This window comes from Pristiophorus japonicus, chromosome 1 (assembly GCF_044704955.1).
Source record: "Pristiophorus japonicus isolate sPriJap1 chromosome 1, sPriJap1.hap1, whole genome shotgun sequence".
In the NCBI taxonomy this organism is placed as follows: domain Eukaryota; kingdom Metazoa; phylum Chordata; class Chondrichthyes; family Pristiophoridae; genus Pristiophorus; species Pristiophorus japonicus.
In genome coordinates this window covers 233,686,167-233,711,678 of record NC_091977.1, presented here as the reverse complement: position 1 = coordinate 233,711,678, position 25,512 = coordinate 233,686,167, and the positions used below count along the sequence as shown (strand labels likewise).

Genomic DNA, 25,512 nt, shown 5'->3' with positions numbered 1-25,512 from the left:
GTGATGGGCCAGTAAAGAGGAGGTGGGTGGGCACCAGTGAGGATGGCTCAAGAAAAGGAGGTGGGGGTGGGCACCAGCAAGGCTGGGTTGAGATTGTCATAGATTTTTAAGTGAGGAACTGAAAATACAGATGCCTCCTTGTTAACATTTCCATTCTCATAAACCGTTCACTTTTTCTCTCTCTGCCCCCCCCCCCCCCCCCCCGCATAATTATTTTTTAAAAAGCAAGAGAGAGATGGCCGCATACTTCCTAGTGTGGCTGGCATTTTAATATTGGTTCTGCTGAATAACCATACCAGCATGTTACTAACTACTTGCATCACTGCCCTGTATAGCAGTGTGCTCGTGGTACAAACAGATTTATTATTGTGCTGCTCTAAAAACCAATACGATTCGAGGTGCACCAGGTCAACTATGACTACTTGTGAACTGCACAGTATGCTCCCATTCGGGGTAGAGGATCTTGGTCCGAAAACTCTTCATTCTGATTGGTGGCGTGGGCCAAGAGGATTTGTTTTATCTCCTGCATCTTTGAGCACCAACTTGTCAACCTCTATACAAAAAAAAAAGGTAGGTTAAATATAATTAAGTGTTCCAAGTTAAAACATTCTTATTGGGCATTGCTTACCTTTTTAAAGACACATTTTTGAGTCATTCATATTTACTTGTACATTGAGAAGCATTATGTCACTGATAATTAAAACATCTTGCTGTCAGTCACTGGTGCCCTCATCTGACTGCACTTTATAAGCTGGCACGTTCAGAATCATTAGCCCAGAAATTCCGATCGAGGTCTTCCCTTGGGCAAACTACTGAAAAATGGGAGAAAAAATGCGCACTTACCTGAATGTGCTGCGCCCGCTCGAACTTCTCATCCTGAGGCCTTCACTCACTGCGTATTGGAGCGCGTGCACGTTGGGACGTCCGTATGCTACAGCTGGAGTCACATGGCCTCTGGGCAGCCAATCCAGGTACAGTATTTTTTCATTCATAATGGGAACTCTTAAGTTGGAGTTCCCATTATGATTGAGAACCCCCCCCCCTTACACACAACACTAATTTAAAAAAAAAATAGAAAAGTACACTACATATTTAAGATTCATTTAAATTAAAGTTCTTATTAAAAAAAAAAAAATTTCCCGGCTTTTTAAAAGTTTTTTTTAATTATGCCTTGAAATAAACTTAGCGTCGTGAGGAGGGTTTTTAACAATAAAATGTTTTCTTATGTGTTTATTTTAATTTTAATGTTTATGTATGTTTTTAAACATTTGCACCTGGAAAAAGTCGGCTCTACGCCTGCTTTTTCAGGCGCAAGATTTTTGAAGACATTTGCTGGGCAATATATGCGTAAATATCGCAAATTTTGCCCTGCAAGCATGTGTCCTCGCTCCCAATATGCGTGAGATCTGTCCAGCCAAAAACTTGACAGATCAGAAAAGCTGGTTTTCAGCGCATGTGCATTGTGTGCTGAGAACCAGCTTTTCCGATGCCTTCCCGGGTCCGTAGAAACTTCAAATGGACCCAGGACACCGGAATTTCAGGCTCAATGTTTCTCTTCCTTGCACCTACAAGAAGTGTTGCGTTGCCTTCATTTAAACAACATTTAAAAAAAAATATATATATATTTTCACCTGACCTGAATTCCTTCATAGTATAACACTCTGAATTATTTCAAAAAATAAATAAACTGCTGTAGCAAGCTGATCAGATAATTATGTATAATGAAAGCCATTCAGGCTATTATTTAACCCATCCAGAAAAGCTGTATAGTTACCTAATTGCTGCCTCCAATTGTTAAATGATTCCAGGGGTTTTGTCTCACTACTCTATCTGGATCCCCATTCTCTGTGTTCCGACTTTGTGTGAAGAGCTTCCTAATATCAGTCCTACATTTACCTTTCACTAGTTTGCACCTATGGCCTTGTTTTTTTTCTCTTTGATTTAAGGTAATTTTCCCAAATCACTTTTTTCCCCTCCTGCTATTTATTACTATCTTGCATACATTTTTAAGATCCCCTTTCGGACGTCTCCAATCCAGGCCGAAAGGTCTGAATGTTCTCCACATCTCAGGGCGGTATCCCTGGGGGATCAGCCTCCTGGCTGTTTTCTACACCGTGCTTGAATGTCTCCATTGATTCTTGGCAACCAGAACTGGGCAAAGTCTTCAAATTGTGCTCGGACCAGAGAACTGCACAGTTTGAGATCCTGACCTAGAATATATTGCAGCTTTGTCAAATGCAATTCAACATTCTATTGGCTATGAATGTTTCTTTGCATTGGTTGGCCATGTTGAGTGCAGAGTCTCGGATGCCTGGATCTCAATTTTATCCATGGCTACTTCAATATTCGTGGGGTACTTGAGTCACTCATTTTCCCTCTGAATTTTGGTACTTAACACTTGTGTGTATTGAATTTCATTTGCCATTTTCTGTCCATATATTTTGATATAATTTTTAAGCTGCCGCTTCCAGTTCCGCTGCCCATCCTAATTGTGTCATGTGCAAATTTGACACATTTATGTTTAGTTTCGGAATCTTAAGTCCTTGATCTAAATTCAAAACAGTTGTGGTCCCAACACTCAGCCCTGGGGCACCCCATTTTGTAACTCCCCACCCCCATTCTGGGAGAACCCCTTTAACAAATGGTATGTATTTACCAGTTAGCCAATTTCTCATCAATTTCCAAAATGTTTTCTGAATCTCCTCAACTTTGTGTTTAAGCTATAGTCTTTTATTATGAGTAACCTTGTCACAAGTCTTTTGGAATTCTATAGTTTTCCATAATCCACTTCGCTTGGGGAAGAGATTGGTCAGGCAAGATCGGTTATGTTTCCTAGCATTCCAGAGATTCAAGATCCCAAATTCATTTGTAAAAGGAAATGTTAATAAAACTGTCAGTTGACCTGCCAAATTAATAGATATGCAACTTTAAAAAAAAAACAAATTTTCAAAGATATTTTGGTGTTTGCAGATTGCTTTTCTTGATGCTTTGTCAGCGGTATAAATTTTTGATTTCTACACCGCACTTTTGTTGAAAATTCAACCGTGGGGGTAATTGTAACGACCCGATTTTTGGGAGAGGTGTAAAAAGGGAGGACATTTGGATTGTGTCAGTTTCCCATGTGGTGGATAAGGTTAAAATTACTCCTGTACCGTTTAATTTTATAATCTGGGAAGATTCAACTTGGTATCACTTTTTGAAGAAAGAGCCTTCTGGGAAAGTAGCACTCTAGTGTGTGTTGTGCTTTAATAGCAAGATGTTTTAAATATTGTAACTTCAGTCCAGTTAAAATCCATTAGATTGTCTGATTGAGACCATGTTCCTGTTCAGTGCAAATTCTTCATAGTGTTTTGTCTTAACTGATACTTAATCTTGATATGGAGTACTGAAATAGATTTTGAAATGTAATTTTTTTAATATAATGGATCAGGATAGATAGCTGTTTCTTATGGCATATGGGTAAAATGCTCACAAAAGCACTGGCTACCATATAGGCTTTGGATCAGCAGTGCATTTGGCTTCAACCTGACACCCATGGCACAGTCAAGTGCACTTTGTGCTATTAATGGTCTTTTACTGGGAACCGTGCACTTCAGCTGTATAAAAAAAATAGCTAGCAGAAGACCTGTCAAAAGTAATCTTTTTGGACTATTTGCATTTGTACAATATTCTCTTCACCTACTTCCATTCAGTGAAAATCTGACTGATCAAACGCTGGCACTGCTAACATTTAAGTGCATGCACATACACATTTCCATCAACAATACAATGATCAGGACCAGAAAGCCTGAGTTTACATTGATACGGACAGCAGTCATAAACGCACCCCATGATTCAATGTAAAAGTGGTATATTGGACAGTGAACATTTTGAATCTTTCCCATCCACTTATAGTATACACAAGGTGTTGCAGCAAAACATGATACTTACTTGGTAACATAAGTAACCAAGTAAGTAATCCTTGTTACTGAAGGCTTCAGGATTTAAAACTTTTTTTTGTTGCTCTTATCGAACAATTTTTTAGTTCGAGAATATTATGTGGGGGAGAACTACAATTGTCATTTAGTGAGGCCCCAAAGGAACATAAGTACGAGGAACAGGAGTAGGCCATAAGGCCACTCGAATCTGCTCTGCCATTCAATAAGATCATGGCTGATTGGATCATGGACTCCGCTCCCTTTCCCACCCGCTCCCCATAACCCTTTATCCCCTTATTGTTTAAGAAACTGTCTATTTCTGTCTGAAATTTATTCAATGTCCCAGCTTGCCAGGGAAGGCAAGACTGGCCAGGCTTTCTGCTCCTGATCATTGTATTGTTGATGGAAATGTATATCAGCAGTGAGAGTGAACCGGATTGAGCTGTACTCTTAATCTTGTTCTCAACTGATATCCACATGTTGCTATCGGAGTGGTATTGGATAATCAGTAACATTAATTCTTGCCCCAGTCCAGAGGTTTTGATCAAGAAGTGAGCTTCCCACTGTTGAGGTCAGCTAATTTAGCTCAGATTTGGAATTGAAGCTGTGATAGACTCTGTATTTTCACTTCCTGTCATGGTTGTGCATATTTGCACAATTTCATAGCTCTTTGAATCTGTTGTGGCCTTCCTGTATATGGGGGAATTCAGTGCAGTGCTATTAAGAGATAATAACCCAACTGAGTAATGGTACTTTCCCCTCTCTTTTTTTTAAAGCTAATGGAAACGACACCAAAAAATTTAAAGGAGACGGATCTCCCAGCTCTCCCTCTCGTGTTCTTCATATTCGTAAGATTCCAAATGAGGTTTCAGAAGCAGAGGTCCTTTCACTAGGTTTACCGTTCGGCAAAGTCACTAACCTATTGATGTTAAAAGGGAAAAATCAGGTATGTAGATTTTTGTGCACATTTTTTCTCGACTGAAATACAATGTCATGTCGATAGGACTGCAAGATTTTGGCACTGTACTTCACTGAAATGTCTGAGTGATAAATGTCCTTTTTTGCAAGTTTCACAATTTTTAATCGGGTGCTTAATCATTTGTTTGCAAATCTCTCGGAATTGGAGAAACATACCAAACAATTAAACATCATTTAATTCATAGTACAGTTTTTCAAATTTGTCTTTTGAGATTAGCTTAAAATGGCCATTAAGTGCTTGGTGTGTGCTGGTCATGGGCTAGGAGTGTTGTTTTGTTTGAATAAGTATGTAATATTTGAATTATCTGTAAAGTATTAATGAAAAAAAAAATACTTGTATACCTGTTATAACATAACACTTAGAAACAGGAGTAGGCCATGCAGCCCCTTGAGCCTGCTCCGCCGTTCAATAAGATCATGGCTGATCTTCTACCCCGACTCCTCTTTCCTGCCCGATCTCCATATCCCTTGATTCCCTTGGAGCCCAAAAATCTATCTATCTAAACCTTGAATATACTCAAGAATTCAGTATCCACAGCCCTTTGGGGTAGAGAATTCCACAGATTCATAATCCGCTGAGTGAAGACATTTTTCCATCTCTGTCTTAAGTGGCTGACCCCTTATCCCGAGACTGGCTCCTAGTTTTAGATTTACCAGCCAGGGGAAATAGCTTCTCAGCATCTACCTTGCCAATCCCCCTCAGAATATAATACGTTTCAATGAGATCACCTCTCATTCTTCTACACTCTACTCAATCTCTCCTCCTAGGACAACCCTCTCATCCCAGGAATCTTGCGTCTGTGAAAGGAAGAAAATCAGACAACAGATTTTTTTCTTCTAAATTAGTGCAAGAATAAATATCGAAGGGTGCATGTCCGTTCCACTGCGCCTTGACGAACTGATCTCTAATGAAATCAGCAATAAACTATGTGGTATTGTCTTAATGTGTAGTGGAGCATTGTATTACAGGATGGTAGAATCTGGATTTGTGACTGCAGGGCCTTCTATTTTGAAAGTTAACCATCTTGCCCATGCTGCTGTGGGGTGGGGATACACTCCAGCAGCGGCAAGGCTCTTTCCTGCAGAGATTGGAAGTGGCCTGGGTCTTTTCCCCAAGGTTGCTTTCACCTATCTCCTGATAGCCCATGAAGAGTAGCCTTGGTCGTTTTCACGGAGAAAGTGGCCTGCCTGGCTCCTTAACCAAGGATGGTGCATAGTATGAGAAGGGAAAGGGGAGGGTTGGAAGCAACCAAAAACAACACTAATTTGCCTTGTTTAGGTAAGGCTCATGAGCTTGCAGTTGGATTCCCATGTTCTACTTTGTATTCCTGTTTCTGGTTAACTTGTTCTACACACGCCTCCCAACAGCATGTGCGCATACAAATTTTGGCCTTCAGTTGTAACTCTACCCACTCCCTGAATGAAAGATGTATTGAGCCTTACAGAAATGCAGTTGGTTGCTTTTACTGGTGGAAAACTTTGCATATAATGCAGATTATTTGAGATGAAGGTGGTTTGCTTGTCAATCTTGTGCTTTAAACATAAGCTAGCACAGAAGAAAAAAGACTGCCATTTTAATAGCCTCCTTTCCCAATACTGGATATTGACCTTGTTTTGGCACAGACTCAACGGGCCAAATGGCCGCCTTCCGTGCCGTTAACCATTCTGATTCGATAGTAATCACCCACTGCAATTGAGTTGTTGACCAGGCCTGCAGCAGGTTGCATATCTCGTGTTTGTCGCTCACTAGATTGAAGCCTGATATGGTCACTGATACTGGTCAAAATGTACATGGTGAACAAAGCACAGAAAAATGATTTTCAAGCAATACTTTTGCCACTAAAATTAACAAAATTTGTAAATCTGTATATTTAAGTGTTAAATCTGTCGCGATTCTTACAATAGTGGACACAAAAATAGCCCATTCCTTTAGCGGGCGGATTGCTAAACACCCATAAAAGCGATTGATTGTTAGAAATGTCTGCAAAATTGTTTGCCTTCCCTTCTGGAGCCTCTGGTTTGTTTGAAATCTCATGTGGACTTGGGTGTTGGAAGTTACAGCTGTTAATGAATTGTGATGTTTTTCCTTTTCACTCTTGTGGAAATGCATTTTAGCAGGGTAATAATGCCTGTCGTATCACAACCCTGTGGGAAGAACTAGAATTTTTGCCCTGCTCCTGATGTACTACAGTATCCAGAGTGTACTGTGACCCAGGCAGAATATTTACAAAACTGCTGAGATGCATGAGTGTGAAATTGGAGTTGAGCCAACAATGCTTGGGATGAGTCTGCAAAGTTCTCATCAAACAACAAAGTCTGCCTGAGGGTTTAGCCTTAGATCAAGTTCCAAATTAGCAGTAGAATATTGCAACATGGCAGAACATTTCTATCCTTCTAAAACAGTACATCCAACTTCATATAAGCAATGTGACCAGAAATTCATTAGTTATTATCTGTACTTATTGTCTGCAAAACTTCCTGTTGTCGCACATTTTTGTCAACTTTTCTTCTATTGTAAAATCCTATAAAATGCTACAGCACAGAGGCCATTTGGCCCATCGTGCCTGTGCTGCCTCTTTGAAAGAGCTATCCAATTAGTCCCACATCCCTGCTCTTTCCCCATACCCCTGTAAATGTTTCCTTTTTTTAAGTATTTATCCAATTCCCTTTTGAAAGTTGCCAATGAATCTGCTTGCACCCCCTTTCAGGTAGTGCATTCCAGATCATCATAAACTGCAGCAGTAAAACAAATCTCATCTCGTGTACTGAATACCTGCGAGAGTGAGTTTTGTTGACTTCGGTCTGCAAATGCAAGTGTGGGCATTGACTCTCCGCATTTATAATCAGCATTTATAATCAGCATTTATAATCAACATTTATAATGAAAATTGCCTCTGCAAAGTTGTCATGGTATAATTACACCCTTCCACCAGTGGTGGTGCTGTAGCAGATTTGTTTTGCATCTCCCATTTGGACTGTGCTCCAACCAACTTGGCTTACTAATTTCTGTAACCTTTCCCACTTAACTGCAATTAAAAAAAAAAACGTGATATTACACTAAAGACAGAGTACAGGACTTCAAAATGGGAGCTGAATTATGTCTGCGCTCTGGTTCAATTATCATGTCCTTTAACCCTGCTTCACAAGATTACACTTGGTCTTGACTCTGCCAATTTCAATAGGAGATAAACTATTTTTATTAAGTCTCATGGTGTGAATTTCCAGTTCACAATCATACATTGTCATTATTTGTGAGTCATGCGTTGTATGTCAACATTTACAATGGGAAATAAAAGCAGAAAATGCTGGAAATATTCCAGTTGGGCAGCAGCTGTGGAGAGAGAAACCATTAATGTTTCAGTTTGATGACTCTTCGTCCCATTTACAATGAGAAGATCTGTACCAACATGCTATCATGGAAAAACTCTTTGGTATTTTTAGCACTGCAGTTGCAGACATGCAGGCACCAGGTGGTGCTATTGCACTTCCCATGACTCGCTGAATGCTGAAATAAACCTCCTGGGTTTGCAAGGCACAGTGTCCATCCGACAGGAAAAGTGTGGCATTTGCCCTTCCTCTCCCTTCTGGATGCTGAGAATCCACCAATGAAACATTTTCCTCGAAGTTCTGCCAAGCCTCGGGTATTCCCGCCCCCCACAATGCTAATAGCCTCCTGCTGCCAAAGCCCAGGCCCATCCCTGTCATGCTGCCAAAGTGCAACTAAAACCCAACACTGCTAAATATGTAGCTGCAACCCGTGCACCTTGCATACCATCTTGCTGTGTATGCTCAATGTTTTAAGTGAGGAAGAAATTAGAGAGATCTCATAAAATGAAGGTCACTGCACTCATTTACAGTTTGCATAGAATAATGCACATTGTTGCAGATTTTAATCACCAAAGCACCAGTAAAAAATCCCAGGCACGCAAGATTCTTAGCCATGATGTTACATGGCATAACACCCCTGTTGTTTTAAACCAGCGTAGCCGCTTTCTGCTGTGAGCAGTGGCACGGGACAGCTAGTAAATTTTTAAAAATTTAAATTATTTTAGCGTTTGTAGCACTTGGAGGAAAAAAAACCTGCTTTGGCTCTGATTCAGTCAATAAACGCGTCAATGCTTATTTCACAATCTCTCTTCCTAGGTTCTTTCCGGTATTTTCAGTACCCACATTGCTTTCTCACCCTCCCACGATAAGATATTGGGGCAGAAATTCCTCTCTGACATCCCGCAGGCAAAGCACTAAATAATAGACATAAAATGCGCACTTACCTGACGCTGCTGCACCCGCTCGAAATCCCGATCCACAGGCCTCCTCTCCCTGCGCGTCGCAGCGCGTGCTCGTAGGGACGTGCGCAGGAGACACGTGCTTGGACAACCATTCACAGGTAAGTATTTTCTCATTCATAGAGATTTGTAAGTTACGTATCTCCTATTCGTATAAATGAGAGAAACCCTAAAATGCACAAACTACATAAAACATTTAAAACACCTCACACAATACACTAATAGAAATTAAAGTTGTTATACATGTTTTTTTAAAAGAAAAAAAAATTGCCAATTTTTTTTTAAAGTAAGTTATGGTTAGGGTTCAAAATAACATTACCTGAATGGGCAGGGTTTTAACATAAATGTTTTGAAAATTTTATTTTAATGTTTTTATAGGTTTTTAAACTGTTATGCCTGTAAAAGTCAGCAGGCGCAAGATTTTTGAGGGCATTTGTCGGGCAAGATATGCGTAAATCCCGCAATCTTGCCCATACAACTGTCATTGCTCCCGAGATGTCTACGATCTGCCAAGCGTGACAGATCGGAAAAGCCAGTTTTCAGCGCATGTGCCATTGCGTGCTGAAAACCGGCTTTTCAAATGCCTTCCCGGATCTGTAGAAACTTCGTATGGGCCTGGGACGTCGGAATTTCTAATGTTACGAAATTTATTTAACAAAAATGAACACTTCTCAAAAGAAACCAATGTTTACTTGTTCATTCACACACTCAATTTGAAAACCACTTAAAAACATTTACCTTCAGAGGGTGAAGGCTGCTGTTTTGTCCTGTCCTATATCTTGCACTATTTGCCCAAGACTTCAGTTTTGATCTTATTGTGACTCCACACATCATCTTACTGCCCATCATTCTCTTGCTATGCTGTCTCCACATGTCAGTTGCTGATTGAAAGATGCAGCTTCCTCCTAATCATGGCAGCCCCATTCTGTCACTCCTGTTGGCTAGGTTTGACAACCCATGGCCTCATACAGCAGATTGAAACGAGACCTCCTGGGAGGATAAGGAAGTTACAGTTTAAGAGCTCCAGTATCCTTTGATTCACCATGAACAACACCATGGGATATGCACTGCTGTTGTGATCATTTTTGCCCCAGTGTTGCCATAATAATTTTGTGAATTAATATAGAAATTGGAATACATACCGCACTAACATTTGCACCTAGAACTTTTACATAACTGGAGGACAGGAGGAGGCTATTTAGCTCCTTGAGCCATTCAGTCTGATCGTGGCTGATGTTTACTTCAAATCTTTGATCCATATCCTTTGATATCCTTCCTGAGGTCCAGTGCCCAAAATTGAATGCAGTACAGTACTCCCAATAGCATCTGACCAAGGCTCTGTACAACTTGAGCATCATTTTCACACCTTGTCTTGCATAGATATGCAGCTCTTAAAACCCTGTGTAACGATTATCATATACCATGTGTTTACGTTCTGCTAAAACTTGGTCTATTCCTTGTCCATTAATTGGCCAGTGGCTTCAGCACGCCAGGTCTTATTTTGTGTGAAAAGAAGCCTAAGGTGAAACAAGGTCATAGTGGTAAAATGCTTCCAAATGCACTGCTTTTTTGGGGTCACTTTCCTCCCCCCACTCGCCCAATAGATTGTAAAAAGATGAATTTTCTTTTGATATTCCATGTGCCCTTGTCATGCAATTACACGCTAGCACTGCTGAATGTAGCATTTTAAACCCTACTTATCATGAGGCCTGTTGTCAGCAAGTGGAGTCTTTTTGAGATGCTGTACTTTCAAAAGATGGCTGTGATTCATGGACAATGTGGACATCAGAGAGCAGCTTGTTTATGCTTCTTGAGAACTGTTCATACAAAATGTGTTTTTCGTTTTGCTGTACAATTTGCTGCGGCTCCTGGTTCTCAACAGACCGTTTCTGTAACGTCTCAAATTGAATCATAACCATGTCCCCCTCATTATCTGCTGAACTTGAATGTGACATCATCTCCTGGATTAGCTCATTTTAGATGAGGGGTCAACACAATCTTGAAAATAACATTTCAAAGTAATCGGCAGAGTTGTTGATCAGAATTCTCAAGTTTGATGCTCCAAAATACTTCAAGCATTTAAAAAAAAAAAAGACAAACTGTTGTTTTGTGGGTTAATAATTTTCTCATTGAGTGCTTTTCCTTGCTCCTCCTGCTGCAGGCTTTCCTTGAAATGGCTTCAGAAGAAGCAGCTGTTACTATGGTGAACTATTACACCACAGTCACTCCACACCTCCGCAATCAGCCCATCTACATTCAGTATTCTAACCACCGGGAACTCAAGACCGACAACTTGCCCAACCAAGCTGTAAGTGTATCTTGGCATTGTGTGTGTGTGTGTTTTGATGGAATGTTGCAGCTCTGCTGAAATAAAATGTGGCCCATCCTGCTAAATTTTCTCACCTTAAATAAATTTTAAAATTGCACAATGATTTGCAGGGTAAAATAAGACAACAGGATCACCTTTCTTTCTTAAAAAGGGGAAAGCTATGCCTCTGACATATTTGCTTTAAGGGAAGCTGAATATTTGCAGAAGGACAACGTCGATGTGTAAAGACCTTGTACTCAGCATGTTTGTTGAGCTGTTGCTAAGACGCGTGCCTATTTAATTGATGAATTAAATTGTCTCCCCCCCCCCCCCCCCCACCCCCCACTTTTGAGTGAGGGAGACAATTTATCCCATTGGGTAAGAGGGAACTTGGCCTAATATTTCAGCACAATCTGAGTGGTGTAAACTGGCTTCGCATGCAAGACAGTAACTTGCCTGTAGTCCTTTCAATCCAGTCTATATTCATTTTACAGGGTGGAATCTATTCTGTGTTGGATAGACCAATCACCGTATAGACTGCTTTGTCTACGACTTCCGTTCTGACATCTTGTGGTTCGCCACGTGGGCTCCACTTCACTTCCCATTCTCGCCTTTCTGTACTGTTAACTAAGATGAAAGCGAGCTTCAGAAATGCATCCCATTCTGCTGCTGTTGTTTGTCTTGTGGCACTCACTAGGCTGATTCCGGAGATGAGGGGGTTACCTTATGATAGATTGAGTAGACTGGGTCTTTACTCGTTGGCATTCAGAAGGATGAGGGGTGATCTTATCGAAACATTTAAAATAATGAAAGGGATAGACAAGATAGAGGCAGAGAGGTTGTTTCCACTGGTCGGGGAGACGAGAACTAGGGGGCACAGCCTCAAAAGATGGGGGAGCCAATTTAAAACCGAGTTGAGAAGGAATTTCTTCTCCGAGGGTTGTGAATCTGTGGAATTCTCTGCCCAAGTATTCAAGTCACAGATAGATAGATTTTTAACCAATCAGGGAATTAAGGGTTATGGGGAGTGGGCGGGTAAGTGGAGCTGAGTCCACGGCCAGATCAGCCATGATCTTGTTGAATCGCGGAGCAGGCTCGAGGGGCTAGATGGCCTACTCCTGTTCCAAATTCTTATGTTATGTTCACTCAGGCCTGAAGAATGAATTTAATCATTTTGTGTCTTGGTTGTCTCTCCCGTTTTCTTGGAGCAGTGGGCATTAGCGGGTGGGGGGTTGAGGGAGTTGGATTGACGCAAACTTGGATCCATCATCAGGAAAGATACTGGCTTTGAGCCTGAGGTATTGGTCTTTGTCTTTTGTGACTAGCCAGATCCTGATTACGTAGTAAGGTAGACCAACAAAGACATTTCCACTTGTTGGGGAGTCCAAAACTCGGGACCATAAATATAAGCTAGTCACTAATAAATCCAATGGGGAATTCAAGAGAAACTTCTTCACTCGAGTGATGAGAATGTGGAGCTCTCTACCATATGGAGTAGTTGAGGCAACTGGCATAGATAAATTTAAGAGGAGGCTAGATAAACACGAGGGAGAAAGAAATGGGTTATGCCAGTAGGGCATTAAATGAAGTGGTGTGGGAGGAGGCTTGTGTGGAGCATAAACACTAGCATAGACCAGTTGGGCCGAATGGGCTCATTGTGTTGTAAATTCAATGAGTTCTATTTATCCTTGGATTATACTGATGCTGTAAGGGTTAAAACAAATGGAACTGGTTCTCAGTTGCCATTTGGATTAGCAGCAAACAGTTAATACTTCGCCAAGTTGGAAACCTCAGACAAGAAAAAAAAACATCAAAGTGAAACTACTTTTTGCTTCTCGGTGACAACTCTTGGGGGGGTGGGGGGGGGGAAAGCAGATTTTGAGTGCTGTGTAAGTTTGTAGGTTTTATTTTACAGAACTGTTGCTTTGTTTGTGGAATGCTAACAAATCTCATTTGCCTTTGGTAATAGTTGATGGGTTGAAGTCAATTAGAAAATTAATAAGAAGGCATGACTGGTTACTGATAATTCTTGGGTCTGTGCCCTGGGAGTGGCCCATGAAATAAGGCTCAACGTGTGCATTGAATTTGTTGGTTTTAAAATGGAGTTACATTGGACCAAAAATAGAACTGAAGTAATTGAGCTGGTTTCAAGCAAGCTCTACTGTAGTGCTTTGTAAACTAATATAATGCACACTAACTGTTACACAAAAAATGTTGTATTCTGTTTGACTCATCTAAATCGGGATGTTCCTCATGACAGGAATTAGCTGACCTCTGTAAAATGCGATTAATTCAATGCTGTCTTCATCGTTAAAACCATTACACTTCATCTGTATTTAATCTTTGTCTTGTGAAATGTGTCTCCATGTGCAGCTGTGCTAAGAGAGTTGTTTCAGCAATGGGCATCTATCCCGTGGAAGAAACACAAAATGAGATTTAAAGGATCTTGATTTTTGATCTTTTTTTCAGTGTTCTTTCACTATCTGACTGTTTTTGGAATCAGTATTTAAAATTGTATAATTGATGGCAATTCTGAATTCTGCACTGGTAGCTTAAAGGAGACAAGTTTAGGGCTGCAGCTTGTTTTCAAAATACTTTCCCAGTCAGGCTGAAATACAAGGAGATATTTCCTTTATATTGCTCACTTTTGTTTTATGGGATATTTGAGCCCTGGCTCTGCCAGATTTTCATCCTTTGAGTTAATATGTTACGTCATGGATATGGAAGAGCTGCCCGTATCCCTGAGTGGAGTTATTTTATTGTGAAACAAGACTCTACCAGCTGTATTTTTAGCCGAATGACCCAAAGTTTTTGAGACTTTAATAGTCTTGGAGTTTGCAGGAAGACTGTGTAGATTGTTCCCCATTGTATACTACTTGAGAGTTATTGTAATGCTGTCCCGGGGAGGCCACAGCCAGTGCCTTTCTTAAATAGTGAGCAGTTTGAATGGCAGCACCCTGTACAATGCATAAATGCCACCATGTCCCTTTAATTTATCTCATTAATAGAATAATGGACATGCTTTGTCATCCGATGGTGTCTGCTGTTTGAAATGTGGCACAAATACAAATTGTGCAACACCGCATTAATTAGGATATTACCCATATTATACAAAATTGACAGGCTGGAAAAGATCAACTATTCATCAAGCCTGTCCTGAATCAAAATGGTCGGATCATCATGACTCTTCTTTCTCCACCCCCACCCCCCAAATCCTAGGAAAAGCAATCAACCAGAGAAAAACCAATGGCCAATAAAAAAAGAACTGGAAATTTCCTCTCCAACCCCTTCAGGCAATTGAGACAAGATAAATCTTCCTGACATTTGTCATTCCATTCTCAGATGGAGCTCTTCTCCATGATTGATCAGTTTGCAAAACCTGTGGGAACTAGCAAAACCTGTCGTTCAAATGTTAGGTAACACCTGCATTTTGAACTTGGGCCTTTTGAATGGATGTGCAAAGCTGTGCTGCTATCAAAAACACTTAGCTACTTTAAGTGCATTGTTGTAATTTTAGCAGTGTTGTTTCTGTTTATAGGTTGCCTGAATGCAATAGTTGAACGCGCAAGCTTAATGAGACTGACATTGTTATAAAATTAACTGTCTAAACTTGCCCACCACTTTATTTTTGTGATTATTTTTTCCTTGTATGTATTGTACTTCAACAAATCAGGGCACAAAATGCCAATGGCCACCTAAAACAATAGCGCCTAAACCACAGAACCGTTTCTGTTGCTCAGTCATTAACTGGAGAATAGTCTGCTCAATTTCCAGACTATTTAATAACAGTTTTGTTTCTTCCCCAGTTATCTTCCTTCCCCATTCCCCCTCCCTCCTCCTTTTAGTCTACTGCTATTACTACTACGACTAAATAAGTTGATTGCTTGCTGTGGGTATTGTTCCATAGATGCCAATTGCAGTCACCCAAGTGTTCAGTTACCAGACATCACTATGGAACCTGATCCTGTCCTTCAGTGCCCAATTAGTTCCTGCTAGGATCACTGGAAAGCAATCGGGTGTTGAAACTATGCCAATGTTTTTCTCTTTCCTCTGACTCTGTCCCTAATCTGGGACTCACCAATCAATTGCAGCCTTCCAGATTGAAATCTGCTATTTCTGCACAGACCAGGGTACTTGGGGGCTCAACTGTTCACTGTATAATCCAGGATTAGCCATCAGGAGAGCTCCACTTTTCGAGCACACTTAATGTGAAGCATTGTGCACAAGTTCTACCTTGATGCAAATTAATGTGTGCACCAAGACAGTAGTGCCAAATAATGGATACATCCTTATAAAATGTACTGGCAGATAATTTTAGAAATGTTGACTCTCTTTGCAATAACCAAGTGGATAAGTGCACCATGTGGTATGGCTACAGAACCACATAGACCAAGAATGGTCCAGGTTCAATCCCCTTTCTCTGTTGAATTACATGACCACAGCTGATGTGATGCTGCAAGTGGTCTGAGTGTCCCTGAGGAGGAGGAGGAGGAGAAGGTGGTGATGGCAATGGCGATGGCAGAGGGGAGAAAAATATTACCTTTTCATGCTAGAAAAGGGTGAGGATGGTATCAGATCTGGCAATGATACCCTCTGCAACCAAGAGTCTGATGTATAGGGTCTGCAATTTAAAAGTGGTCATTTCGGTGAGGTATCTAAGAGCTGCCAGGGTTTTTGAAGCAGTGTTGCAACATGAGTCACTGTTTTCTTCTTCCAACTTAAATAAAAACATATGAATTAGGTGCAGGAGTAGGCCATTCGGCCCCTCGAACCTGCTCTGCCATTCAATGAGGTCATGGTTGATCTTCTACCTGAACTTCACTTTCCTGCGCTATCCCCATATCCCTTGATTCCCTTAATATCCAAAATCTAATGATCTCTGTCTTGAATATACTCAAAGACTGAGCCTCCACAGCCTTCTTGGGTAGAGAATTCTAAAGATTCACCACCCTCCGAGTGAAGAAGTTTCTAAGTTTCTCCTCATCTCGGTCCTAAATGGCCGACCTCTTATTCTGAAAAGGTGACCCCTGGTTTTAGACTCTCTAGCCAGAGGAAATATCCTCCCTGCATCTACCCGATGCAGCCCTATAAGAATTTTGTATGTTTCAACGAGATCATCTCTCATTCTTCTAAAGTCTAAACACTTCTGAGAGCAAATACACTGTGACTGCCAAATCACGTTGGAATTGTTTGTGCTACAATAGACTTTCCCAGAAACCACAATGCTCATTGTGGAAACCATATTTTCAAACCATTGTTTTAGGAACTGAATCTACCCAAAGATACAATTGTGCCTTTTTAAAGTTTTGTGGGCTGGAAATTCCACAACCTTGCGCCGGGTTCTTTGGTGGTATTTTGCCATTTTCGGTGGAAAACAGTGTGGCAGGAAACTCCCTGAAGCCTTGTGTTGGCCCTGTTGAAATACTGCTGGAGAGCAGCCACCGGTGTGCAAGACTGGAAAAAGTGCTTTCGCCCAATATTTTGGCTCAGTGGTGACCTGTAGTTAGGACCCAAAAAAACACTGGGGGAAAAACCTGCGTTGCAGCCCTTGGAATGGCGGTATTTATGAAGACCTGCAAAAAGATAAGTTTAAAATTTTTATTTTAAAATTCTTTTGCAGCGATTCGCTAGAAAAGGGTGTTGTGAATGTTTGTTTTGTTGTTTTTTGGAAATTGTTTCCCCCCCCCCCCCTCACTAGACCCAACTCGCAGCGGTATCGGCCTCTGAGAAGTTGCAGAAAATTTGCGGTTTGCACCACAAATTCTCGTGCAACGCCGGTGCATTTTTCCCCGAATGTTCGGCCTCAATCATCGCGGAGTTATAGCGGTAATTTTTGGCGGGGAAAAACCGCGATGACCCAAAACTGAACTTCAAGCCCTTTGTGTTCTCACTTTTAAATGATGTTTGTTTGCTGTTCCTGTTTGGACCACAAGATAGCAGCAGACATTATAATACTCTGGTTGTTTTATAAACATCTACAGTGTCAGTTATTCTAAGTCAATGCAATTACACCCAAATCACTGGATTGGTTGAGTATCAACATTAAAATGATCAAGTTCCTTTTTTAAAAATGAAATGCTGTAATCTAAAGAGTTTGCATCATATCCAAATTCTTTCTTGGATCAAGCAATATCTATGAAAGGAGCTGACAAGATAATGTTTCAGGTGCAGATCGTTTGTCAGAACTGGAAGATATAACTGATGTACAGCTTAGGAAAAGGAATGTAACAAGGGGAAGGGGAACAGTAAACGGCTGTGCGCACCTATACAGAAGCAGAATGACTTGCAAAGTAGAGAACAGGAGTTGGTTAACTGGCAAGAGTGCTCCTTCTCGACCCTCACAATCCTCGGAAATAACTGCACATCTAGCCCACATTGCCAGCACTTCTTACAGAAAGAAAAGGGGAGCTATAATTAAGGCCTGATGTTGTGGGGGGTTATACCAATCAGGGAAGATTGAAAAGGCTGGGATCATTTCATTCTCTAGGAAAGAAAAGGCTGAGTGGTGACCTGATAGTGGTCTTTAAGATTATGATAGGAAAGACGTAGAGAAAAAGTTTCCACTTGTGGGGGAGTCAAAACTGGGGGCCATATCAGACAGTCACTAATAAATCCAATAGGGAATTCAGGAGAAACTTCTTTACCCAGAGAGTGGTTCGAATGTGGATCTTGCTAGCGCATGAAGTGGTTGGGGCAACTAACCTAGATGCATTTAAGGGGAATCTAGATAAACACATGGGCAAATGCAATAGAAAGATATGCAGATAAGGTTAGATGAAGAGGTGCAGGAGGAGGCTCGTGTAGAGCTTACACTCCAGCATAGAACAGATGGGCCGAATGGCCTGTTTAAGCTGTAAATTCTATATAATAAGACTGGGGGCGGCTGAGTGTTGGGGATGGGTGAGGAAAGAAGCTGGTTGGAACTTTGGGTAGGGAGACTGTGTCTGAACACCATGCTGAGGAGGTCGTCTGCACGCCTAGTGCCAACATGTTTTCTTCTCCAGGCTGCTGGGCATTGGCCCCTGCTTTGCCAACTTTTTATGTTTGTTTTTTGCCCACCCCTAAGTTATTTAGGCGTTCTGTGTCTCGTACGTGTCTTGTCATTCTCGCTCTGACTCCTCATTGTCTCCTGGTATATCACTGCTGTTTCATCATCTTCTCTTCTCTTCCCTTAAGCACCTTACAGGTTATTCTATTTCTTTTCCTTTTTCCTGTGTGGTGTGTTTCCTTCCCCTGCGCGCTCCCTTTTTTGAAATGCTTTTCATTGGTAATATCTAATGGGTCCAATCAAGCGTCCACACCTGAATAATTAACTTGTCTATTCTCTCCACAGATGCCTGACATGGTGAGTGTCTCTGTTTTTGTTTCAGATTTGTAGTATTTTGCTTTTCATTTTGTTCAAAAGGAAATTTCCTCAGCCCCTGTATTTTCCTCGAACACCATTTTTTGTAGCAGATCTTGAGAATGTAGAGGTTGATTTAACAGACAATCTAAATTAATTTGAAATGAAAACCTGTTTTAAATGCAGCATGGTTGCCAAGGCCAGCATGCTGCATAATATTCTGCTTCCCTGTCTACTGTTGATGGTATACATAATAAAAATATATTTTAAAAACGGATATTAATCCTTGGGAATTGCCATTGTTTGGATTTGTGCTGAGAGTCCATTATCAACCGACAACTACTCAGGATTCATGCCCAATACCATATCCATTGCGTCCTCTTGATTCTTCAACCTGTTCTTCTGCAGTATTGGTGGTATTTCAAATCTTTATTCTCTCCATTTCTATGTCTAGTCACCTTGCCCTCATCATTTTTACTGAAACCCAAGTTTCACCTTATCATGCCATGAACTCATTGAATGGTGGTGCAGGCTAGAAGGGCCGAATGGCCTACTCCTGCACCTATTTTCTATGCCTCGTAAATATTACTCTGATTTTGACCCAAAGGAAGTGCATGCACTTCTGTTAATTCTCATGTCCCTGCTACTTGTCTTAGTTGCTTTGAGCCAGCTGACTTTTCATTTCCTACAACTAAAACGCTTCAGTATCCATGTTCTATCGTTCTATTGCTACACTAAATTCTCCCCATCGCCTTCTGCTGGGATGCAGATTATGATTTAACATGGACGCGTGTCTGCAGTAGACGCCTCTGGGGCTGCAGATCTAGATAATGGAATATGGTCTTGTCCTAACTGTTGAATGCACATGCAGCCAGGACATCCAGAAAGTGGCTTTAATGGATTCTCCCACCCAGATCTCTGAAGGATCCCCAACTACAAAGCCTTCCATCAAGTGGTGGTGAAAGGTATATGGAGATGGGGAGTTCATACAATCAGCTCCGCTAGTAATGGCATCTCCTTAATTAGTACCAGTGAATGGAAGGTACATCATTCATGACTGAATTGAAAGCATCCTGTATCACATCGTCTGGATTTAGGGTAATTTGACACTTCAATCCACAACAGACATTAAACACAATCCATTAATATTTAGTTCAAACATCTTTTATTTTAATTTAATTTTTTTCTGATCATAAACAAGTCTCCTTCTTTCTGCAGCCCATCCTGATGGGATTATAGAAACTGTTCTTGTGGATCATCATCCCTCAGTAACTTGGCAATCAAAACATTAGCACGTCAAAATCGCACAGAAGGAGGTACTATGGCAGTGCACAAGACATCCAGTGACCAAACAAACATGCTGACTATTCGAATTTGAGTGCCCATCCCTCTGATTTTTTTTTTAATCGAAAAATTGTTGTTTTTGCACTTTTCTTTAGCCAAGTATGCATAGCCCACTTGGTAATGTGTTGTAGAAACTGAATAGACTGGTCGAAAGATGCTGGGGCTAAAAGGATTAAATTGAGGACAGGTTGCATAGACTTGTTGGGTATGGGAATTAAGGGATATGGAACCAAGATGAGTTAGGATGCTCACCAGCCATGATCTAATTAAATGGTGGAACAGGCTCGAGAGGCTGAATGGCCTACTTCTGTTCCTTCCTATGTTCCTAATTGGCCTTGAGATGACAGAATTTTAAGTGCGCTGGAGTATAACATACAAAAGATGCAAAGGCAATTTTTTTTCAGGTAAGTTGTAAAGCCCACAAATGTTGGTTTTTGTGTGACACTTGAATTCTTTAAAGGCATCGTTGTCTCTGTTCATCCTCTGATATCCAGTACCCTCGAGCCATCATTAACTGATGGTTAAATCCTTAATCTTGTATGAGTCATTTAACTATTAAGTGCCTATTCTATGAGCTAAATAATTTATTTATCATGCGGTCATCAATGTGAAAGCCTTTTTCCACCAGTGCAGCTTCCTCAGCTGATGCGTTAATGCCTGTTTTGCCGAAGTCTACTATCATTGAATCCACTTCTTGTATATCTGACTGGAGGTATGGTATGTGCCCATTCTCTTCCTCTTCCCTGCGCACCACCATCAGTCATACTGTGGCACTTCATTTAATGTACCAGCAGAACCATATTGACCACCTGCACTCCTCCAATTCTGGCCTTTTGAGCATCCCCGATTTCCTTCACTCCACTATTGGTGACCATGCCTTCAGCTGCCTAGGCCCTAAACTCGAATTCCTTTGTTAAAACAGACACTATTTAAGGCGTTCCTTAAAACCTACCTCCTTTGACCAAGCTTTTGGTCACCTGGCCTAATCTTCTTATGTGGCTTGTTGTCAGATTCTGTCTGAACGTTCCTGTAAAGCGCATCAGGATGTTTTACTACATTAAAGGTGCAATTTAAATGTTGTTGTTCTAGATCAATTAATGGCGTGAAGGTTGGAGAAATTGAAGTTGTATCTATTTGGTTTGGAGGCAGGCATTCTCCTTTCTGTCCTGCTGGGAATTTATAGTTGTGCACATTTCTTAAACTGAACGCTGTTTCACACTCTGAACCTGTTGCTCCAAAAATGCTGGGGAATTTGTGGGCACTGTTTCAAACTGCACGGGTGGTTTTTAAAAAATCTATTCTCAATGTATGTGTTTTAATACATTATCCCTAGAAATAAAGGTGGCTTAAGAAATATTTGTGTCTCTCTCCACAGCGAGCCCAGGCTGCTTTGCAGGCAGTAAATGCAATGCACACTGGTAACATGTCTATGACGGGCAGCACTGTTAACGAGGGGGCTCTACTCGCTGGTCAAAGTTCGGTCCTGCGCATCATTGTGGAGAACCTCTTCTATCCCGTCACTCTGGAGGTCTTGCACCAGGTAAGGATTGACCATCTTTGGGTGTGAAAATGGCTATTTTGAGCAACATAGCTTCAAGTAAGATGTTAATAGCACTAATTGAATTGCATTTCAGCATTCTGAATATGTAAAGCTAGAGTATTAAATGTAAAAAGCAATGTATACATTTTTTTTTAAACGAATCACTTCCCCTTCAAACATCTTCCCCCTACCTTATGCTTTGGATAATTTTTACCATGTACCAGTTGTAACACATTTAAGCAAACTACTCTTGAGCCTTAGTATCACTATTGATCTCGTTGCTTAGAGTGCCATCCATGCCTATATATTTTAAAATATAATTTTTCTCCATTTCTGATTTGTGGGAAAATGACTGGGCTATATTGGACATTTCCCTGGGACCTAAACTTATTTGCTAGTCAGTATCGTATATTTTTTAGGCTGTGCATGGTGATACAAGTCCTGGTCAGAATGGAGATGATTGGGTAATTTCTCCTCTCAATCATGCTTGCTGTAAGTGACTGGGATTGATTTTACATAACATTTTGTATTATGTAACAATCCATCATTCATTATTTTGCTTTAGAAATAATTTTGCTTTTATTGGGAGACTAGTTTTTCATGGGTTCTTTTTGCTGCAGTTTGTAGCGTCTCCGTTAAGTCAACACTGTTTTGAGCACAGAGACTCTGCTGCAAAATAGACTGTTTGATATGAGCCCCGGCCTGCCTCCAACTTATTAGCTGACTCAGTGGTGTCAGTGATGCCATAATCGGGACCATCTTCAAAAAAGGGACAAGTCTGACTGCGTCAACTATAGAGGAATCTCCATGCTGTTGGCCACTGGGAAAGTCATCGCTAGAATCCTCCTCGACCGTCTTCTCCCTGTGGCTGAAGAGCTCTTCCCAGAGTCACAATGTGGATTCCGTCCACTAACGGGCATGATCTTCACTGCGCAACAACAAGAGAAATGTAGCGAACAGCACCAACTCTTGTACATGGCCTTCGATTTCACAAAGGCCTTTGACACTGTTAACTTTGAGGGATATGTCCCCAAAAGTTCGTCCCATCCTCCTCCACGATGACGTGCAAGCCATGATCCTGACAAACTGATAGACCACAGACCCAATCCACGTCTGGACTGGGGTCAAGCAGGACTGTCATCGCGCCAGTCCTCTTCTCAATCTTCCTCGCTGCAATACTCCATTCCCCTCTCAACAAGCTCCCTGCTGGAATGGAACTAAACTGCAGAACCAGTGGGAACCTGTTGAATCTTCTTCACCTCCAGGCTAGATCCAAGGTCGTCCCATCCTTTGTCATCAAATTACAGTACGCGGACGACGCTTGCGTCTGCGCACATTCAGAGGCCGAACTCCAAGCCATCGTCAACATTTTCACCGAGGCCCTACGAAAGCATAGGCCTTACACTAAACATCCGTAAGACAAAGGTCCTCTACCAACCTGATCCCGCCACACAGCACTGCCCCCCCCCCCCCCCCAGTCATCAAAATTCAAGGTGGACCATTTTCCATACCTCTGGAGTCTACTATCAGCAAGGGTAGACATCGACGACTAGGTCCAACATTGCCTCCAGTGTGCCAGCGCACTGAAGTCGCCTGAGGAAGAGTGTGTTTGAAGACCAGGACCTCACATCTGGCATCAAGCTTATGGTCTAGAGGGTAGTAGTGATATCTGCCCTCCTATGGCTTAAAGACTTCGACCATATACAGTAGACACAAAGCATTGGAGAAGTACCACCAGCGCTGCCTCTGCAAGATCTTGCAAATCTATTTGGAGGGTAGATGCACCAATATCTGCGTATTCGATCAGGCCAACATCCCTAGCATCGAAGCACTGACCACACACGACCAGCTCTGTTGGGAGGGCTGCATCGTCCGCACACTCGACACGAGACTCTCAAATCAAGCGCTTTACACTCAACTCCTACAAGGCAAGCGAGCCCCAGGTGGGCAGAGGAAATGTTTCAAAGACACCCTCAAAGCCTCGTTGATTAAGTGCAACATCCCCACTGCCACCTGGGAATCTTGGGCCCAAGACCACCCGAAGTGGAAGAAGAGCATCTGGGAGGGTGCTGCGCTTCTCTAGTTTCATCGCCGAGAGCATGCAGAAACCAAGTGCAGACAGCGGAAGGAACATGCGGTAAACCAGACACCCCACCCACCCTTTCCTTCAAGGACTGTCTGTCCCACCTGTGACAGCCTGTAATTCCTGTATTGGACTGTACAGCCACCTGAAAACTCAAAGTGGAAGCAGGTCTTCCTTGATTTCAAGGGACTGCCTATGATGTCAGTATGCGCTCTCTATTTTTAATTGAGATCTGTGTGTTGAGGCCTGATGCTCTTCCATTTCAATGGTTGCTAACAATTTAACGTGCCATTTTAATAGCGCAGCCGCCTTTTTATTCTGATGCATATTACTCCCAACAGATTTTCACCAAGTATGGAACTGTGCTGAAAATCATCACTTTCACGAAGAACAATCAGTTCCAGGCGCTGCTTCAGTATGCTGATCCGATGCACGCACATCATGCTAAACTGGTTAGTGTTCGGTACAACCAGAAGTCCATTTATAGTTGTTGGCTGCAGTATTTCTGTTAAAACTAGTTCATTTGCATTTGTAAATGACTTTCCAGAACAAGTTATCATTTCAATGTAACTTCTGTTCAGAAACTGATCTGTTGCTTATTCAACTTCTAGTTGGTGCAAAAGAATTTCACAAAATTGGAGAACAGACTTTATGGGCCCAAGTTTCTAGCTGCGCCTCAAACGGCGCAGTCCTGACCTGGACAGCCATTTTTCGCGCCACAAAGTGCGTCTAAAAAAAACTTCGATTCTCCAGCTCCCTACAGGTTGTTTGCAGCTCGGCGCAGCGCAGCACGAGCTGTAGGGGGCGGAGCCAGGTCCCTGCGCTGAAAACAGTGCCGGGACCTCTGCACATGCGCGCTACAGTGGGCGCGCATGTGCAGTAGCTCCAGGCGCCCAAAACTGTGTGGGAGGGGCTGAAGCACGCAGACCCTAGCCCTGGCCGAATGGCCTCACTGGGGCTGCGTGAATAAGGCTCCTCCCACGGCCAGCTCCTGCTTCCTCCGGACCCGACACCGACCCGACTCTCTTCCCCCCACCCCCACCGCCAACTGGACCCAACCTGACCTCCCTCCCCCCCCCCCCCGACCTGACCTCCCTCCCCTGACCCGAACCGAACCGACCTCCCTCCCACCCCCCCCCGACCCGCGATCCCGTCCCGACCCACCGCCACCTACCTGTAAATCTGGTGCTGGGGACGGGCCCTGCCTGAAATCTCGGGCCCGGCCCGTTCAGCCTCCCTCCTCCTCCCCTCCCCCCCCATCTCCTTTCCCTCCCTCCCCCCCCCCCCCCCCCCCCCCCCCATCTCCTTTCCCTCCCTCCCCCCCCCCCATCTCCTTTCCCTCCCTTCCCTCCCCCCCCCCCCATCTCCCTTTCCCTCCCTTCCCTCCCCCCCCCCCCCCATCTCCCTTTCCTTCCCCCCCCCCCCCATCTCCCTTTCCCCCCCCCCCCCATCTCCCTTTCCCTCCCCCCCCCCCCATCTCCCTTTCCCTCCCCCCCCCCCATCTCCCTTTCCCTCTCCCCCCCCCCCCATCTCCCTTTCCCTCCCCCCCCCCATCTCCCTTTCCCTCCCCCCCCCCCCCATCTCCTTTCCCTCCCCCCCCCATCTCCCTTTCCCTCCCCCCCCCATCTCCCTTTCCCTCCCCCCCCCATCTCCCTTTCCCTCCCCCCCCCCCCCCATCTCCCTTTCCCTCCCCCCCCCCATCTCTCCTTTCCCT

At 42.6% G+C, this 25,512-nt stretch overlaps 1 protein-coding gene across 4 annotated transcripts in view; it reads left to right on the top strand.

Moving 5' to 3' along the window:
• Window positions 1–25,512, top strand: part of ptbp3 (polypyrimidine tract binding protein 3) — a 108,726-nt gene that overhangs the window by 58,464 nt on the left and 24,750 nt on the right. For all 4 annotated transcript variants that reach the window (XM_070888229.1, XM_070888222.1, XM_070888219.1 and 1 more), the window contains 4 exons: window positions 4,694–4,863; window positions 11,343–11,489; window positions 21,551–21,715; window positions 24,140–24,250. In XM_070888229.1, the coding sequence (XP_070744330.1) occupies window positions 4,694–4,863; window positions 11,343–11,489; window positions 21,551–21,715; window positions 24,140–24,250 (593 nt within the window). The remainder of the gene's footprint in view (window positions 1–4,693; window positions 4,864–11,342; window positions 11,490–21,550; window positions 21,716–24,139; window positions 24,251–25,512) is intronic.